Genomic DNA, 20,594 nt, shown 5'->3' on the forward strand with positions numbered 1-20,594 from the left:
ATGATGCTATCAACTTCATAGGGCTATGAGGATTAAAACAGCCAGTCCCAAATTAGTGAAAGATAAAATTAATGAGTTGAAGTTTGAGGAGTAAGTAACAGGATTATTTCACAGTGTCAAAGTATCTCCCCACAAGATACTTTTTAATTACAAAGGGAAAAATAATAGTCAAGAAACCTAGCAGCCGCCACCTTAACCTAGTGATGGAAGTTAACACAAGCAGTTATGAGGTAAAGCAACATCACATGCCTCTGATATGATGCACTGAGAAGAGCACAGACTCATTTTCTCACTTTAGCCACTCTTAACCGTCTCTCATCAGTCTTGTCTCTGATCCACCTAGCTATTTGCAGAGGAGTGACATGATCAGATTTACATGTTTAAAATATGGCTTTAGCAGCAAAAGGAGGATGGATGGAAGAGAGGAGTATGGAATCTGGGATGCCGACCTAGTGATTACCAAGTGTGAAGGGGCTGACACCTGCTTTGTACCCAGCCTTCTCCTCCTGGGATGTGTACTTTGTGGATAGTTTAAGAGACTTTCGCATCCCTTAGGTGCCTCTCTCATCTGTCAGTCTTGTGTTCCCATCTGTTCTGCATCCCCTGGACTTCTTTGTTGGCATTCCTGGGCTTCTCTGTTATCATTCCCATCCTCCAGATTTTCTCCATCGTCATCCCTGCCCCCACTATCTCATCTGTTACCTCCTGTTCCCGTTGTTGACCTCTCTTCCCAGGCCTCTATGTCATGCCGTTTCAGGGCATGGTAGAAGCCCCAACTATATGAGTCACCATCTGATTCAGGGATTCAGGAGTATGGACCATGCCTGAGTTTATCCATGAACAGCAGGTGGACTCTATAGGCCTGACCTCCCCTTGAGAGGTAAACTACAGCTTGGCCTCTCATCTCTTTTCGCTCCATACCTACCTTCCCATTCTTGCCCAGGGTCTTGTTCTGCCTACCCACCACCCCTATGGTGAACACACTGCCAGGTTCACCATCAGACCTCTCCCCTGACGGATGCCCAACAGTTGGGATGCCTGCCATATCCCTTCTGTAACCTTCCCCTGCAGAGCCACTCAGCCCAGCCACCCACCTCTGAGCAGAGCAAGCCAAGCTAGGCTTCGCCTTGGCCTCCCAGCCCTTTCCTGTAAATGCACTCACAGCCAGGAGGGGTGCCATATTAAATCAAGACTGATGGAAACCAGTGACTGCGATTATCCAGCCAAGATGCAGCATGGGAAGCTGGTTGCTGCCGGCTCCAGGTGAGGGCTTCTGAAGCTAATTGTGTGTGGCTTTTATTAAGAAGATGCTCACTCCCCCACTCCTGCTCTCCTGGGTGGCTCTCTTACAATGCCTCTCTCAGCTCAGGCCCTCTGCTTCTGCAGGCTGAATTCCTGCCTTATCTTCTCCTTTAGTGGATCCCTATCCAAGCAGAGCCTTGAACTCAGTCTTATAGCCTTCCTCCCCATCTCCTCAAAGAGACAGGAACCATAGTAGCCTGTATTTATGGAGCCCTTAGCAAGCTCCTTCTCCCATCCGTCTATCTCCTCTCCTCCAAAGAGAATATATACATATCAGGTATTTTCCTTCTCTAGTTTACTCCACTGGCTAACCTTCACAAGGCTGGGCACATGGCTCATGCCTTTAAAAGTCATTCATTCATTTAATGTGTTGTTTAGTACAAACTCTGTACTAAGCACTGTGAAAAGAGCATGAAGCATAATTTTCACAGCAGGCATCAATTCCAGTGTCTTACACATTTTTATCAAGAAGTCTGATCGATTTTCCAGGGTTTTTCTGAATTTTCATAGATATTTGGGATTCCAGCCTGGGAAGAATCACAATGTGCTAAGATTTAGGCCATAGTTTGAACCTTTCCCAAGACCATCTAGAAAGCTCCTGGAAAACTAACCAGTTCATGGTGTAACTCCCCACACCACCTGTCACATCCATAGAAGTCAAGGACTCTTTCTCTTTTCCTTTGCCCAGTAAATGTTTCCTCTTTTTTTTTTTTTTTTTTTTTTTTGTGAAACAGGGTCTCCCTGTGTCACCCAGGCTGGAGTGTAGTGGCATAATTTCAGCTCACTGCAACCTCCGCCTCCCGGGTTCAAGCAGTTCTGCCTCAGCCTCCCAAGTAGCTGGGATTACAGGCGCCCACCACTATGCCAGGCTAAATTTTGTATTTCTAGTACAGAAATACAGGGGTTTCACAATGTTAGTCAGGGTGGTGTCAAACTCCTGACCTCAGTTGATCTGCCTGCCTCGGCCTCCCAAAGTGCTAGGACTACAGGCATGAGCCACCGCACCCAGCCTTGCCCAGTAAATAAACAGAAATATCAAACAACCTGAAACCATGACACTGAAGAAGAGTTACAGGAAGTAGAAGTGTTTCCCTAGAGAAGACGTAGGGAGGCCATAATGGTCATACCTGAATCAACAAAGTGGAAAGAAAAGTTATGTTAGACTTTGCCTGTAGCAAAGGGAAAAGATATGTTCTGTGAGGCCCCACAGGCCAATGGATGGAAAGTACCCAGAAGTGGAATTCTCTCTCATGTAAGGGAGACTGACAGTAGAGATGAGCCACGTCAGGCACTGGATGCACCTCCAGAGCCGGGCAAGCGTTGAGACTGCATACTGCAGACCTAGGGTTCCTAGAGAAGGAGCCCCGAGAACCGCTTCTCGGCAGTGGTAGCAACCGAGTTTACTTGGCTCCTGCCTTCTGCTTGAGCAGAGTAACTCTTCTTTATCTGTGGAATTCCACCCACAGGTAAATTAATTAAAGGATTCCAGTACCAAAAACAAAAAAGGACTGGATTAGACAATCTGTTATTAAAATGCAGTGAAGGAGAAGGAGGGTGACATCTGTCAAAGGCTTAATAAAGGTTAGGTATGAGGTAGCCATTTTGGTCACTCAGACTGCCTCTTACTTAATGCTATGTGCCAGAGACTTGCTAAGAACTTCTATATTAATCCATTATCTCATTTAATCCTCACTGGCATTCCACAAGGATCCTACAAGCCAGAACTATGAGTACTACCCTGCATTCTAATGAGGAAAACTAAGATTCTAGGAGGCTAACTTCCCCAAAATTAGCTAACCAGGGAGTAAATAAGGTTGAGGGGTGAACTCAGGTCTGTCTGGAGCAAAGCATGTTTTTCTACTCAATTTGCCTTACTGTAAGCCAAAAGAAGAGCCAAACTTCAGATGGAGATAGCCGAAGAATGAAAGCAGATGCTGTGTATCAGGTGCTGAGTACAGTGCCTGGCATACAGCAGCCATTCCACAAACGGTAGTCACCTTTATTCAGTTAGCAACACAAATTGATGCCTGCTGTGAGCCAGGCCCTTTGCTAGGTGCTGGAACTATAGAGATGAATAAACCTGGTCTTGTAACCACTGACCTCATGGTGCAGGAAGGAGAGACAAACAGGAAGTTATTTAAGTGCACCAGAGGTCCCAAGGCCTCGAATAGGCACACAGCCTTACAACAGACTCCCTAGACAGTACCATGTTGGAGGATGGTGGGAAGAGAGAAGATCTTTGTGGTGGGGTAATAGTGTCAGCAAAGGCCCAGAGGCAGGCGTATTCTGGGACTCATCACTGAAGGGAAGTGAGGAAACTGACCCAACAAACCCCTGCATGCCAGCTTCCATCCTTTCAGGCTCCTTCCATGACCTCCCGACTGCAAGCTGGCACTGTCCCAGCCAATATGTGTGCATCTCACCATCAGAGCCTCCAGCCCAGTGGACCTAAGTGCTGAGTGGGGCTGGGTGGGCAGGGAGGAGGAAAAAGCAGATCTGTAGCTGAAGTCGGCAGAGCCAAGTGATGTATGTGGCGCCTGAGGGAGCTACACAGTGACACTCTGGATTCCAACCGGCAAGTGTCACTCCATTGGGAATGGCACCGAATTATTGCTCCATATGAAACCCCAGGACTGATGGGAGCTTTCAGTTACAGACTGATAGCAACAGCCAAAATTGGATTGTTTGCTATTTATTTTTTTTAACTTCTGTCAAGGTCACTACTGTAACAGGAAAACACTGCCCAAGCAGTAGGTATTTTTTATCCACTCTGCCCACAGGAGCAGTCTGCAACCACAAGTTTTGTGACAGGGCCTTACTTTGACAGCTCTCTTTCCAGAAAGATGTTAGTGTTACAGGCTTGGGGGAAAGGAGCCTCCTAAAGACCTGGTCATTCTTTTCCAGTTCAAGATCTGCTTCCTTCCCCTCCAGCTCCTAACTTCCACAAATACTCTACCATCAGGCCCCTGCCCTCGCCCCTCCCTGCCTGTTTTCCAGACAGTCCCACAGGTCCCTCCTGGCCCAGTCCTCCTCCAGCTTCTCCAAGCCTCCTGTTCCCCAAAAAGCCCTCCAATGGATGTTCCACACTTTTGTGTCCTTCCTTTCTCTATTCCTACACTACCGCCCCATCTAGCTGTTCATTCTCTCCTCTTTGTATCTGTCACTTTTGCAAACACTCACCAGATGCCCCACTGTGCCAGGACCCATGCTAGAAATAGCAGTGAGTCAAAGATAGGGACTGTCCTTGGGGAGCCCATAATTGATTTAGAGGACAGACTTACAGACATTCGCCAAATTTGTTTTCAAGTAGGATTTTGTGTTTTTTGGTGAAAGATACAGTGCTAGAGATAAACATTCATGCTTTGAACCCTTGAGGAAAATGGTCGTGAAGTATTTGTGTGCAGGCCATGCCTGTCACCTGACTTTGAGCTGCCTGAGGGCAAGCCCCAACCCTACTCTTCTGTGTGGGGCGACCAAGCCCAGGCTTCTCCTGCTGCCCATAGCTCTCTTTTGAACAACAACAAGTTTTTCAAGACGAAAGAGAAAGGAATTTATACTTAGTAAGCACTTACTCCATGCCAAGCATGATGCTAGGCCTATTACATACATCATCATATTAATATTTAATCCCCAATTTGCTGATGCTGATGAGAAAACTGAGGTGAAATAACTTGCTATAGGTGATAAGCACATCTTGTAAGTGAGAAAGCTGGGATTGCACCCAGGTCTTCTGTCAGCCTCCAGAGCCAGGGTTAATCTGCTAGCAGTACTTATTCTACCAGCAGAGTGAGCCGAGACCCCTGAGTGGCAGCCACCTGAGCAGAGAGTGCGAAGGGCTGGACCAGCAGCCCCCAGTGACCATGAGCCACAGCTATGAAGGAGGACCCCTGGAAACCCAGACCTGTGTTTTCCCCCTGAGTTGGGGGATAGAATGAAGCTATGGTACTATGGACCCGGCAGCCCTGAACCATTTGCCCTCTCTCCCCACAGCACCAAGAGAAGCAGCGAAAGCGTGAGGCTGAGGAGCGGCGCCGCTTCCCCCTGGAGCAGCGACTGAAGGAGCACATCATTGGCCAGGAGAGCGCCATCGCCACAGTGGGTGCTGGTGAGTGTGTGAGACCCCAGAAAGGGCAGCAGGCATGCTCTGCTGCAGTGAGGTGTACATCCTGTTGACACCAAACTGGATAGGTGCAGTGAGTAATATTAAAAGTTAGCATTTGTTGAGTCCTACCTATATGCCAGACATTGTTATAAGCTCTCTGCATGTCATGTCATTTAATCCTTATAGCAATCCTCTGAGGTTGGTACCGCTAAATCATTTTACAGATGAGAAAGCTGAGACACAGAATATCTAAATCACTTGCTCGAGGCTGCTTTCCTATGCATAGAATTTAAATCTGACCTTCACCTGGTGGTCTGCTATCCTCAACCCCATTTTCTTTTTTTTTTTTGGAGATAGAGTCTTTCTGTTGCCCAGGCTGGAATGCAGTGGCACTCTCTTGGCTCACTGCAACCTCTGCCTCCTGGGTTCAAGCAATTCTCTGCCTCAGCCTCCCCAGTAGCTGGGATTACAGGCACCCGCTACCACGCCCGGCTAATTTTTGTATTTTTAGTGGAGACAGGGTTTCACCATCTTGGCCAGGCTGGTCTTGAACTTGTGATTCACCCATCTCAGCCTCCCAAAGTGCTGGGATTACAGATGTGAGCCACTGCACCTGGCCTCAACCCGTTTTACAAGTGGGAGAATTGAGATCCAGAGAGGGGTAGGAGCTTGTCTGTCACTAGCAACGTAGCAGCTGAGCCAGAACTTATGTCCCCATCTGGGACTCTGCTATCACTTCCAGATAGTTTGTCAGCAGCTGGCCCAATGTTACACAAAATACCCTGAACAACTTTTGAGTCTTCTCTACCCCTGAAGCTCTTATTTCCATACTTTGACCCCTGGGAGCCAGACTGCCCTCTGGTATAACCCCTAATGTAATGACCCTCCTGCTTGTGCAAATCCCACTAGCAGATAATTAAAACTAAGGTCTGCTGAATACAGTGGCCTCATATTTGTTCTCTGACTCTGGAGTGCCATTCCTCGGGCTTGATTTCAGATAGATGAGGCAAGGGAAGAGGAACCATGGGCCAGGCCAAGACAAAGGTGCATCTGCCAACACAGTGGTTCTAAAAGCATGGTCTCTGGACCAGTGGCATCACTATCTTTTGGGAACCTGTTAAAAATCAGATCTCAGGCTCATCCCACACCTGTGGAATCAAACATTCTGGGATCTGTGTGTTAACAGGCCCTCCAGGTGATTCTTACACTCAGCTGAAGTTTAAAATACCACTGCCCCAGGAAGACTCTACCTGGTCGTGTGGTATGCCTGGATTATGGGGTTGGTGCTTTTAAACCTCCATTGTAAGGAAGTTACTGCATCCACCTTGCTGAGAAGCCCTGCAGCTGGGAATCATAATGGTAATGTTCACAGCCATGCTCAGTCCTTGTGACCAGCTCCCAGAGGCTTCTAAACCCAAGCATGAGGGAATAAGGCAGCCTGGTGATTGCAGCTGCCAGCAGCCCAGCTGAAGCATGAAACACTCTCTGGGTCAGAACTTATAGTAGGCAAGCAGCACCCAGCACCTCAGGACCTCAAGCTGAAGCAGGTCCAGGAGAGTGAGGTGGATCTAGAGACTACACCAGGCCTCCCTGAGTTCTCTAAGCTAGTGTCACATGTGTGCTAGGGACTGGCTGGATGGAGCTTGGCACCCCATGGGTACCATGAGGATGGGCAGCCAGAGAAGTGCCGCAGAATGAATTGATTTGATAAATGGCCATTTATTACCCTCACGAATTGGCTGAAACCAATTTTGGTCACATCAACCCCTGGTAAGTGCTGGGATATTGATTTGTGCAAAGTAATACAGTGAATTTATCAGTGTGATCCCCAGCTGCAGGACCTCTAGCAAGGCTGGCGCACAGTTACCACCTTATAAATGGAGGAGATAAAGTGTCAGCCCCACAGCCCAGGCCCTCATGGCCTCTCTGGTCTAGGGCCACTGGAGCCAAACCAGGACAACCTGCAAGCCAGAGCTTTGGCATTGAAAATGAGGCTCTCCTTCCAGAATCCAGAGTTGCTCTCGGTCACAAGGAAAGGCAGCTCCTACCCTGTTGGACAGACCTCCTGGGAGCTCAGCACCTCTAAGCCCCACCATTCTTCTCAGAAAGGCAACCAGCTGTCTATTCAGGACATTCAGAACCAGACTCCTCCCCCTCCCCAGGCTGCCCATCTCCTGTGTTGCCATCTGTGTAGAGACCACCATTCACTGGACTCCTAAATAGAAACTCAGATGCTTCCTTGGCCCCTCCTGTGCCCTCCCCCTTTACAGCCCATGAAGGATTGAGCACCTGGCCTTTCTGCTCTGTTCCTAATACCGCTGCCCTAACTCAGGGTGTCAGAGTCTCCCGTCTGAACCAGGCAGCCCCCTCACTGGTGTCCCTGCCTCCTTTCCTTCCCCTAGAATCAGTTCTCCTCACCAGCTGAGTGATCTTTGCAAAACACATATCTAACAGTGCCACTCCCCATTTAAAACCTTTGCCTGTTCCTTGCTGCCCTAACCTGGCATGCAGGCCTGCTGCTGCAGCTCCCTGCTTTGATGCATGCACCAGCCACAGTGGCCTGCCCCTGCCTCCTGTACATACTGTGTTGATTTCCTGCCTGCATTTGTCTGCCACCCTCTCTGCTTGCAGTCCTTTCCTTCTGGCCCTTCCCCACCCCACACCAACCCACACACTAGCTGGTTTTTACTTAGCCTAACTCAGCTCAGGAGCAACTGACTACAGGCTCCTTGAGGGGAGATAATGTGACTTAATCATTTTTATGCTTCCACTTCCTGGCACAGCATCCTGCTCAAAGTGGATGCTTAGTGCAGTTTGTCAAATTAAAGAATTTCGTCTGGTCCCTTGTCCATCTCCAGGGAATGGCCCCCATAGCCCAGGCCCTCATGGGCTCTAGGATGTGCCCCAAGGTAAAAAAGAGAAGCTGCAACACCTGCTCTCCAGTATCTCACAGCGTACTGGGAATATAACTATAGAATAGCTCATAACAGCCATACTTCTTGACCTTTGACCCCAGGGGTGGGCAGGCCATTCTCCAGACCTGCTCTAAGGAAGCCTCTCCTGGACAGCAGGTCAGCCTGCACATACCCTGCAGCTTTCTTGGAACTCCTTCTGACCTGGTCCCAGTTGACCCTCTGAAGTCACTCACTCCCCCGGGGAAGCTCTGCCACCTCACATGTTCTGCTCTGCCAGAGTATGGCGCATATTGTATATTACAGAAGGATTGCATATAGCCACCAGGGCTCACCACCAGATCTCATGTTTCACTTCCCTCTTTGACCAGTCCAAAAACGTGATCTTCCCAAGCTCTGTACTTTTCTGAACCTTCCATCCAGATCATCCCTGGGTTGTGAAGTTGCAGTGATTTTTTTTTTTTTTTTATACATAGTCTAGCACTGACACCCAGGCTGGAGTGCAATGGTGCAGTCTCTGCCTCCCAAGTTCAAATGCTTCTCCTGCGTCAGCTTCCCAAGTAGCTGGGATTACAGGTGCCCACCACCATGCCCAGCTAATTTTTGTATTTTTAGTAGAAATGATGAGGTTTCACCATGTTGGCCAAGTTGGTCTTGAACCCCTGACCTCATGATCTGCCTGCCTCAGCCTTCCAAAGTGCTGGGATTACAGGCGTGAGCCATCACGACCGGCCCAGAGTTGTTGTGATAAGCTTAAAAAACTGCTTGTAGTTCCACCCCACATCATGCTACTTCTGAAGTAGCATGCTGTGTTTTCTGGTTGCCTAGACTGCCCCGCCCTTCCACGTTGCCTGTTGAGACATTCAAAACCTTGGTCTTTTGTTGTACATTTAAAAATAACTGAAAGAGTTTAATTGGAATGTTTGAAACACAAAGAAATAATAAATGCCTGAGGTGATGGATGCCTTATTTACCTTGATGTGATTATTTCGGATTGTATGCCTGTATCAGAATATCTCATGTACCCCACAAATACGTACACCTACATGTACCCATTTAAAAAAGAAAAGACCGGCCAGGTGCAGTGGCTCACACCTGTAATCCCAGCACTTTGCAAGGCTGAGGTGGGCGGATCACAAGGTCAGGTCAAGTGTTTGAGACCAGCCTGGCCAATATGGTGACACCCCATCTATACTAAAAATATAAAGATTAGGCCTGGCTAATATATAATAAAAATATAAAGAGTAGGTGGCATGTGCCTGTAGTCCCAGCTACTTGGGAGGCTGAGGCAGGAGAATCATTTGAATCCCTTGAGGCAGGGGAATCACTTGAACCCAGGAGGCAGAGGTTGCAGTGAGCTGAGATCATGCCACTGCACTCCAGCATGGGCAACAGAGTGAGACTCCATCTCAAAAAAAAAAAAATGGAAAGGAAAGACCTAGGCCTTCTGCAGGTTGCCCTCCTCAGTCCTCCTGGGTTTAGGGCCTTTCCCTGGGATTCCTGGGAACACCTTTATCACGTGGTATCTACTATGTTTGTATGTCTTTCTCCCTCCAAAAGTCCAGAACTACTGCACACCAGCTCTTTTTCTCTAGGGTTGGGCACACAGGGATATAAAAAGTTGTTGAACTCAGTGAATGAAGCCTGAACCCACTGTGACATTCCGCCACTCCCCCCAACACAGATTCTCATCTCAGCCTCTTTCTGGAAGAGGGCACTGCTCTTCTCTCAGGCAGTCCCTACTCCCGTATGTGTGTGTGTGTGTGTGTGTGTGTGTGTGTGTGTGTGTGTGGTCTTGTCACAAGCTACTCATTGTATTTTTAAGATGTTAACCCCTTGGCAGCAATAGTTTGCCTGCAGAAAGAATAATCCTTACTAAGGACTAAGTAGAGAGCTGCTTTTTCATGATCCACCAAACCCTAGGCACCAGTCTCCACTCAGTAGGCACCTGTCGAGTACTTACCATGTTCCTTGAACCTACAAGCAGTCATCAGGAAACTGCTGATAAACATTTGTATGACTCTCAACTATGAGAGTCCCTCTGAAGGACTAGTTCCCCTAGGAGATGCCAAAGACTTGTGACAAACATGTTCCAGATTAGGTTATAAAAAACCTCCCGCATTATATACCTGGCACCTATCAAGAAAGGTGAGTGAGCCTACCCAGACTGCCCCAGAACCTTGAGCTGTACAGAAACAAAGACTTGGGGTGGAAGGAGGAGGCCACTCTTGCCTTTTTGGCACACACTAGGGCCTTCTTCCTGGAATGTCCTGCCATAACCTGCAGCTGGCTGGCAATCTCCCTCTCACCCTTCAAGTACGAATGTCAGACTGGCACAAATGGCTCTTCCCATACTTCCCTCTGTGCACCCATCCCATTTAGAGCCCACAGTTTTCATAGCAGCATTTACCTCTATGGCAAGCACCTTGTTTGAGGCCTCTTTGTGGGTGTCCCTGCACCTAGCACAGAGCTTGTTTGCTAAACAAATGCATAAGGCTTCCTGGAGAGGGATTTAGAAGAAAGTGGAAGCCTTTTTCACCCAAGGGTGGTAGTAACCACCTGGAGCACTAAGAGACTCAAGTCTAGGCCTTACTCTTCTCCTCTGTAAGATGAGAGTTGAGGTATCTGTTCTTTCCCCCTTGCAATTTTAGAAAGACCAATAATTCATTTAGTCAGCAAATATTAAACCAGTGTTGGATTAGTCTCAGGGGTCCCTCAGAAAATAGGACACCCAGGACACCTAGCACCTGCTCACATGGAATACAGTCAGATTGGAGGCACACCCTCTCCCCTAGATACAAGGGCACAGGTAGATGAAACACCTTATACTGCCCCTCTCTGAGCCTCGGTGTTCTGTGTAAAATGGAGATAACACCTACTTCTCAGGATTATTAAAAGGATGAAAGAATTACTGTAAAATACCAAAGCTATGGTAACTGCCATTGCTGCTGCTATGACTACCATTATTTTTACTCTTATTGTTATCCCACTTGTTGCCACTTACAAATTGCTTTCATCACCATTAACTTGTTTGATCTGCATGTGGGGCTGACACAGCATATGTGACTGTTCCCATTTTATAGATGAAGAAACTGAGGCTCCAAAGGAGTCAGTGTTTGGTTTGGTTTTGGTTTGTTTGTTTTTTTCTTCTCTGAGACAGAGTCTTGCTCTGTCTCCTAGGCTGGAGTGCAGTGGTGTGATCTCAGCTCACTGCAACCTCCTCCTCCTGGCTTCAACCAATTCTTCTGCCTCTACCCCTCAAGAAGCTGGGATTACAGGCATGCACCACCATACCCGGCTCATTTTTTCTTGTATTTTTAGTAAAGACAGGGTTTCACCATGTTAGCCAGGCCAATCTCGAACTCCTGACCTCGTGTTCTGCCCGCCTTGGCCTCCCAAAGTACTAGGATTACAGGTGTGAGCCACCACACCCAGCCGGGAATGAGTGTTTTATTTAAAGTCAGTCTACTGGTAAGTGACAAAGGCGGGACTCTGCATCAGATCGTATAACTCCTGCCCTCTCCACTATGCCACCCTGTAGATAAATGCATGCCAGAGAATACAGACCTGCAACTAAATGGCTAGATGTGGTGTGGTGGAATTAATCAAAAAGAGCTGTTGCAGGTGAGTTTTCAGATGGTCCAATAGTGACAAGCATGGCTAAGAGAAGGCAGAACACAAGCCAGGTGGGCACTGGCGCTATGTGCTAGAAGGCAGAGCATCCTGGCTGGAGCCTGTGGCGATGGGACTGGCCAGGGAAGGGAGCCAGGCTGCCTGTGCAGAAGCCCCTGATACTATCTCTAGCCCAAGAGCAGTGACCAGGACAGGGTCAGGGGACAAGGGCTCCTGAGGCCATGTGCTGAATGGCTGAGCAGGCCAGACTGGAAGACTACAGAGAACGTTTTCAGGGAGTCAGGGTATGAAAAGGTACCGTGGCAGCAGAAAGCCAGAGGAGGAGAGCCAACCTTCGTCCAAGCTCTCATAGTACAGCACAGGTTCAGGATCAGCCAGAGAGGAGGGTAAAGCCCAGGGTCTTTGTTTCTTCCCTCTGTAACCTTGAGCAGGTTATCTAACTTCTGTTTGTGTGTTTCTTCACCTATAAAATGAAAATCACGTCACCTGCTCTGCTTACCTTATAAAGCCATGACAAGGCTGAAATGAAATTATGTCTACAGAACTACTTTATAGACTATGAAGTGTTACAGAGTCTACCATAAATACATTTGCTGGCCACAATGAGAGCAACAGCACCTATGGCCACATCCCACATGGGCCCATCCAGTCTGTCCCAGCTTCTACTCTGGCCTGACGGCATCTTCAAGGCTCATAGCCTTGGTCCTCAGCCACCCTGTCAACCACACACACTGGAGCCCGCCTTCTCCTGTCCTTCCTAGCTGCCACCGTTTTTCATTCTGTCGGACTCCATCTGCTTGGTCGTTTTTCTCTTCAGATATTATTAGAAATATCCAGAGTTGTAATTGTTTAATGGTTGGCATTTCGCCTGTTTCACAGGGGACCCACATCAAGCTCACCTCAGACTCATGCCCTAGGTCGAGCAGAATTGACCAGGGACAGCTGTGCAGTGAAGTCTGCCTGGCATTATAAAGAGCTCTCTCCCAGGTGCATTCTTAGAAAAGAAAGGGGAACAATGGCCCCAGGCATAATTCAATTCCTCATTCTCCATGGTGTTTTCGTACTGCGCAGCCTGGCAGCGTGCAGCTCTCTGTGGGCTAGGATGCTACCTTAAAAGAAAAGGCAAGATAAGAACCCCAGGTACATGATACCCCAGAGAACCCTTGTAGGGGGATGTCTGGGTACATCTGCCTCCTCAAATATGCCACAAAGCTTGAACTCAGTTCATGCTCAACTTGTTTCCAACCTAGAGTCTCAATTTAGCCAACTTTTAGAAGAATGTGGCTCCTTTCAGGTGACACCTCTCATCCCTGCACCAAAACACATATAGACATGTCCATACATAGTATTCACAAGTCTAGCCTTTACCATTTTAATGTCTTCACTTCCTCAGATACCCACACTCAGCTCGCTGTTTCTGTCGGACACCGGGGACTCCCCACTTAGCCAAGCTTGCACTTGTCCCTCTTCATTCCCAGCATTAGGGTACCTATGAGGTCTGCAGGTTCCCCTTATAGCCAGCCCTTCCAGAGATCCTAGGCCAGTTAGTTTAGAGAAAATCTGGATTCTTTCCCAGGAGAGAGGTTGTACAGAGCTTTTTCTCAGGACTCTTTCAGGATTCTCAGGGAGCATTTTCTAGGCAGGCAGAAGTGGCTAATCTGATGTCTGTGAATTTGCATAGCTTCCATCTGTTTCTACTGAGGCCAGAAGTAGACAGAAAGTCGTATTGTAGGTAGGAACATTAGAGATTGAGATGAGAAAGACCAAAGACATGAAGCTGAACTCTTAAAACAGGTATTCCAGACCTTCACAGCCTGACCCCACCCCACCTCTGCTCATGGTCATTCCTGTCTCTGCACCTCTGTCATGCTGGCCACCTTTGCCTCTTCAAGTCCAGCCCATCCTCCATGATCCATCACCAGTCCTGCCTCTTCCAGAGATCCTTCCCAGACCTCTGCAGTCACTTCTTTGCAATCCAACCACACAGGATAGTAGTTTGGATCTTGGTAACTGAAGACTGGCAGACACATCCCAAACACTGTCAGATCTTTCTCCATTGACTACTGTTCCAGGCCTTGTCCTCTGACATCTATCCTTTGGCTAATCTACTCCCTGACATTCTGCAAAGCAGATCAGACATCCTGCTCCATCTGCAGAATGACCTTGACATTACATAGTGCTCATGTCTCTTTCCTGCTCCTGACTGCCCTGTTTCCATCAGTGCAACCCAAATTGATACTTTTTTGAGCAGCCTTATGTTACTTTTTAAAAAAAAAAAAAAAAAAAGATGGGTTTAGAGAGAGAAGCAACTCTGCCACCTACTAGTTGTATGACTTGGGCAAGTCTCTATCTGTTGCCTCAGTTTTGTGCTCAGTATAATGGGTTGAAAATAATACTTTCCTCTGAGGGTATTTGTGCGGGTCTTGAATAGATACATTGTTGGTGAATTTTCCCATTGTGCCTAGGGTGTGCCTAGCGTGCAGCATGTTCAGTGCATGATTCTTCTTGCAGTTCTGCCTCGCTCCACCCCCACTCTTATACTTGGGCAATGTTTCTGAGCCTGATTCTCCTACTCCATAGTTAAGCACTTAGTTTCCTCAGCTTGAATGCATAGCCCTTGATTACATACTTCCTCTTGCAGAGGAGGTCATCTTGCTCTAGCAGAGTTGAGCCTCCAAGGAAACTGGTACAGATCTGTCCTACTCCCCACGCTCCCCACTCCCTCTGCCACTGGAGGCTATGGTTAGCATCTCTGGTAACCATGTGGCTTACCCCTTCCATGCCCCAAGCTCCACCTTGCGTTTGATTGGCTTCCAGAAAATGCATTTGGCTGCGTTTCTACTTCCTGACCCAGACGGTGGACGAGACCTTAGTTTACCCAGATAGGAGTCCAGGGCTCACACCCCACATCCCCAAGGGCCTGCCATGGGCTTCTGCCTCTTCCATTTGCATAGGAGGTGGCCTGTAGTCTCACTAGTGATGAGTAGATGAGTAACCAGTGAAAGCTGAAGTTCCTCTCAAATTCTCCTTCACCAGTCCCCCACCCCCTTCACCTCCATTCACCATCCACCCGCCTTTCAGTTTCCCTGGCAACGCTGAGTGCTCATCCTGGAAAACTTTATCCGAAATCTGCTCTGGGCAGCTTTCCAAATCCATTCTAACCTGATTAGGTGTCTCTAGGGGCCTTGCCAGCTAATCAGATTAGGCAGCACTAATGGTACTGAGGACTTTGAGTGGGCGCAGAGCAGTAAAACATATTGTATACTTAGTGATAATTATCCTGCCTTTTGTGTCATTGATTTATCTGCCTCCCTCCCTATCCCCCCCGTCTTGTATGTTTGGACGTAGCGATCCGGAGGAAGGAGAATGGCTGGTATGATGAAGAACACCCTCTGGTCTTCCTCTTCTTGGGATCATCTGGAATAGGTAATTGGGAGCAGATCAGCCAGTGGGGATGGAGAGGTAGAGTAGTGCCCGGCCCAAGCCTGACAGCCCCAGCTGCTGTGGGCCAGGGTCAGCAGGTCTACCTCTAGGTCCACTTCCACCTCTAAAAACAACAGCCTCCAAATTACAGAGCCACCAAGAAAGAGGACTCTGTTACCATCTGTCAGGTTATGAAGAGCTGGAATTATGTCCCTCCCTCTGGAAGCTGTGGTGCTAAGACTGATTCACTTGGAGAACCAGGCCCTTCAGGGCCCATTAACCCTGGTCCAGCCACTTTACATCCACAGAGCCTCCCCTTTGAGAACAGTTGAACCATCTCCTCTGCCCAGCACACCAACCATGTTAAGTACAGCCTAGCTGTAAAAGCTAAAGAAGGCCCCTGATGATCAGCACAGTGCCAGGTGCATAGAAAACTTGGTTGCAGTAAGATGGGTTGAGTATTTTTCTAGCCAGTTAGGCTGGATTATCTGAGGCATTCTTAAACCCTCATTCTCTGCCCTGACAGACCCCCCACATACCTTCACTACTACCTCCCACCATGGTCTTGATGGGAAATTTCATGCTTTAATTGCCTCCTCTTCCCTTCCCAACATCTTCATGGGCCTTTCCCTCAGATGTAGGCCCCCAAGAGGCTACCACCAACCTGACCATGATGCTACAGAACTTGACTTTTATACTAGTCAGGGACTTCCAAAGGTTACCATTACACCAAATGGCCCTTCAAAGCCCCCACTTCAGCATTGTCATTCCTTCTCTATTTTACAAAGGACTGTGAAGCCACAGTGAAAAGTATTCGTCAGCCCCTCCCAGCATCTCTCTGGCATGTGGTTCCAGGGCCTGGCAAGAATGTGGACATTGAGAGGGATACATGGCAGTGAGCCAGGCAGTCCGGGTATGCCTAGGAGACGTGAGGTTTAAATTGGGCTTTAAAAGGCAAGCTGGTTCTGGATTATAAAGTCAGCCTCTCACTCTTAGGATGGTGCTACAGAGAAAAGGCCTCAATCTCCATCCCAGAAAAATTAAGATGCAGTGCACACTTAGATTCTGGTCCCAGCTGCACCATTAACTCCCTAAATGATTGTGGGAGAGTCATTGATAACTTTCTGCACCTCAACATTCTCATCCATAGAATATATTTTTTTCTAGTGTCCATGCATTTCTAGTATTCTTTCACTCCAGCGGATAGTCACCTGGTTCTAACCCAACACCTCTCCCTTCTTTCTTACTAGGAAAAACAGAGCTAGCCAAGCAGACAGCCAAATATATGCACAAAGATGCTAAAAAGGTAAGGACTGGGACCAAGGTCTGATCTGCAGATCATAGAGATGTCACCTCTTCTGCTATCCCAAAATGTCTGACTCTCTGAATTCAGCAATAGGGAATCAAAAAGATGGTCCCTGACCCAGGAAGCAGATTTCAGCTCTGGCCCCAACTTGGCCACCAATTGCTCCAGAGATTTGGGCACTTTTGTGCCTCAGTTTCTTCATCTGTAAAATAGGAATAATAATCCTTCCCCTGCCTGACTCTTGAGGGAACAAAGTGAGATCCAGCGTGCAACATTTTCAAGCATCTGTGCTGTGCCAGGTTTTGTACTGGATGCTGCTAATATAGCATTTGATAAGACACTCTACCTGCTCCAAGGAGCTCAGGTTGGAGAGGGAAACAGACTTAGAAAGACACCATTAGTGTTCAGTGCAGTCAGGGTTGTGCTACTGTGAGTCTTGGGGGCTGTAGGAGAAAACAAGTAGGAATAAGAGGATGCCTTGTTGCTTCTCACTATCCTGCATGAGCTTTTAGACATGGTTTCCTGTGTCTTGAGCCTGGGGTGCATATAGTCCCCCTTCCTCCATGGCTCAGAGCCCTGGATTCTCCACAGGAGAGGGCCATCCCCATCTCCTATTTGTTCACTCTCAGGCTTTCCAAGGCCTGCTCAGTTTAACTTTCTAGGCAGACAGGAAATGCTTTCATGCAGAGAGAAAGTGCTTTTGATTGGCACTCTCAGAGAGTGGAGAAACATTTCACTGAAAGCCAAACATTCTCCTACCAGCCTTCCCAGTATCCAGGGCAGGAGACCGCCCGAGACCCTGGATACTCTTGCCTGTCTAAGGAAAGCCTCCCCGGCCAAGGCAATGAGGAGTTGCTTAGGCCTCTGCCAGCCAAGTGGCCCCAGCAGCACAGAGTCTTGGACTCCTGTTCTCTTTCTAGGCTGCCTGCCCCACTGGCAGCCACAGAAACAAGGTATCTCAGATTGGGTCCTCCTGAGCCCCTTTCTGCTTCATAAATGGCTAAAGGCTCTTAACTCCCCCGGCTCTGCCAGTAGCTGTGCTCTGCCTCCATCAAACCTGGAACAGACCCACTTGACAAGCAGGCAAGCAAGAAGCAGCGCAGAGCATGCTAATGTGCTCCAACCGAAATAGCATTTTTAAGTCAATTCATCAGGTTGGCAGCGATTGAAACAATTAGCACTCTGGAAAGGGCCATAAACTAGCAGGACTATTAGGGAAGATGCAGTTTACGGGCAGGAACCACCTGATTAGGGATGAAGAATTCTGAGTGGTTTAATTTTAATACTGTCAGAAAGGTTAATATTTAATTACAAATTATAATCTCCTTATCCAAGCTGTCTTCATATGTCTTCATACACAGTGGAAGTAAAAGGAAAGTATCTACTGACTTGCCGGTGTAGAAAGGAGAAGGGGCTTGTTAAAAGACTAATAATGCAAGTAATTTTTTAGTTGGCACATCTAAATGGGAGCCAGATTGACCCCAGTGCAGGATGAGGTTGGCATCCTTCAGTGCATGCCTCACTCAGAAGGAAGTAACACCATCATCCCTTGGAGGCAGCGCACTGTGGTAGACAGAGCTCTGGAGCAATCATTCTTTGCCTCAGGTTCTAGTTCTTCTAGTTTCTACTGGCCCTAGGCAGGTAAACTTTACCCCTTGAAGTTTCAGCCCTCTTGCCTCAAGGTGAAAGCCCTCTAGTCCTGTATCTTAGGTTATGGTGAACATCAAGTGAGATCATAGGAATCACATCTAGCTCAGGATCTAGCAGACAGCAAGTGCCTAATCCTTGACTTGAATTTATTCATCATTTCCTACTTACCACAACACCACCGCATCTATTCTCCTGTTTGATCCTATGAGGAAGATAGCATGGATGCTAAATTAGACCCACTTTTCAGATGAGAAAACTGAGGCCCTACAGCAAGCTCACCTTTTAGGGGAAGAAATAAAACCAGAATCTAGTCTCTCAACTCCCCACTGTGATACTGTTCTCAGTGCTCTAGGAAGCTAGATTGGAAATGTCCCAGTGTGTCCCCATTACACATTGGAAGATGAGAGGCATGAGAAGCCCTGTAAACACAACCATGTATTTTATTTTTAAATCATAGGTGGTGCTTCTATAAAACTCCTACCTGTACTAGCCCTGTGGGTCAGCTCATTACAGAATCTATGTTTAGCATAGACACTTTATAGCCACATGACAGGTGACGGGCATGTTTGAGACCTGCCTTCAAAATCCAAGAGAGCCCTGGACTTTAAGCTCTGCAACCTGTGTACCCAGGACCCAAAGAGTGATACGTGGAAAGTGTCATTCACAGAGCCCACTGTAAAGTAGACTTTTATCAAACAGAAGCTCCCTTTAATTTGCCTCCCAAGATGGCTGACGAAATGAAATGAGCACTGGCCTGGAGTCTGGTGACATGAATAACTAGGCTCTCTGATCCCTAGTTTCTTCATTTGTAAAGAGACACTGACAACTCCAGATCTTGCTGCTTCACAAGGCATTCTTCGTACATTTATATGATTTCTTTATCAGATCTGTGACTATTTCTCCCAAATTGAGTGGCCCTGTTAACTTTCATTACTGGAGCTAATAAGCCTTGAGAAGGAACCTTAATGGTGTTCTGTGATATCATCATCAGGTAGGGTGATGGAGCCCAGAAGACTTAGTTATAGTGGCAGTATGATGAAGGATAAAGAGCAAGTATCTGAGTCCAGCTGCCTGGGTTCAAATCCCAACTGTACCGTGCTATGTGGAGTTGGCCAGGACCTCTGTTTATATCCGCTTTCTGGGTTCCATAATGGTGCTGTCTCACTGGACTGTTAGGAAGGTTAAATGCGATAGTGATGTAAAATAGTAAACGCCATTCTTGGCACATGGTAAGCAGTCAGTACGTATTGGATGTTACTCTTATTGTTCTTGCCTCACTTTGTTGATAAGCCCAAGGTAAGATCATGTGAAGCAAAATGATGATTGTGGCTCAGAAAATCAAGCCTACAAACTTGCTCGAAATTACATAGCAAATCATTAGAAGAACTAGGGTGAGAATCCAGGTCACTTGACATAAGTAAGCTTGAGAGTCTATGCTCCCTGTGTCCTCAGACATTCACTGGCATCTGGACACAAAGCTCAGAACCCTTCAGGCAAAGACTGTCAAGAACCCAGCTGATTGGCAGAAGGGAAACTATGAGGCAGGATAGCATGATGGCTAAGAGCACAGACTTGGAGCCAGATTGCCAAGCACGGGGGACCTTGAGCAAGTTACTTTAATCTCTGACTTAGTTTTCTCATCGGTAAAGTGGAGGTGATTGTAGTGCTTACCTTATAGACTTGTACATGTTTTAAGCCCTTTATATAAACTTGCTTAACATTGCTAGGCACATAGTAAATACCCTGTAAATATCAGCCGTTATTAATTAGAGACCGACCCATCTTGTGGCTTTCAGGCCATTGCTGTCTCCCAGCTTCCCCATGACCATCCTCCCACCCTTCCTGAAACCTGCAGATCTCTCGGCTGAGTGGCCTAGGGATCCTCTGGAAATGCTTGCTGACTCATGCCCCATGTGCTGATAGCAGTGCTTTCCCCCATGTGGCCTTAATAACTTCTCTAAGCCCTGTCCCACCTCTTGGATTAGGTCCCCAGACCCCTGATGAGGCAGGGAGAGGAGCCAAGAGCCTTGTGTAATGCAGAACAAAACGACAGCTCAAAAAGGGGAGGCAGCATGTCCAAGGTTACACAGGCAGACAGAACTAAGACTGGAAGCCGAGTCCCCTGGCTCCCAGCCCAAGGTTCTTCTTGCTACCCTGTGTCTCAGCTATAGAGTGACAGGACAGAGAAATAATTAAAAATGCATCACGGTGTGAATTTCTGACCAGTGGCCAAGCTAGAATATGGCCCTGGATTTCAGAATAGCTA

At 47.6% G+C, this 20,594-nt stretch overlaps 1 protein-coding gene across 2 annotated transcripts in view; it reads left to right on the forward strand.

Moving 5' to 3' along the window:
- Positions 1–20,594, forward strand: part of CLPB (ClpB family mitochondrial disaggregase) — a 151,893-nt gene that overhangs the window by 118,780 nt on the left and 12,519 nt on the right. For both annotated transcript variants that reach the window (XM_002754832.6, XM_009007492.5), the window contains 3 exons: positions 5,293–5,407; positions 15,298–15,375; positions 16,623–16,678. In XM_002754832.6, coding sequence (XP_002754878.1) covers positions 5,293–5,407; positions 15,298–15,375; positions 16,623–16,678 — 249 coding nt within the window. The remainder of the gene's footprint in view (positions 1–5,292; positions 5,408–15,297; positions 15,376–16,622; positions 16,679–20,594) is intronic.

The sequence above is a fragment of the Callithrix jacchus genome, chromosome 10 (assembly GCF_049354715.1).
Source record: "Callithrix jacchus isolate 240 chromosome 10, calJac240_pri, whole genome shotgun sequence".
Classification (NCBI taxonomy): Eukaryota; Metazoa; Chordata; class Mammalia; order Primates; family Cebidae; genus Callithrix; species Callithrix jacchus.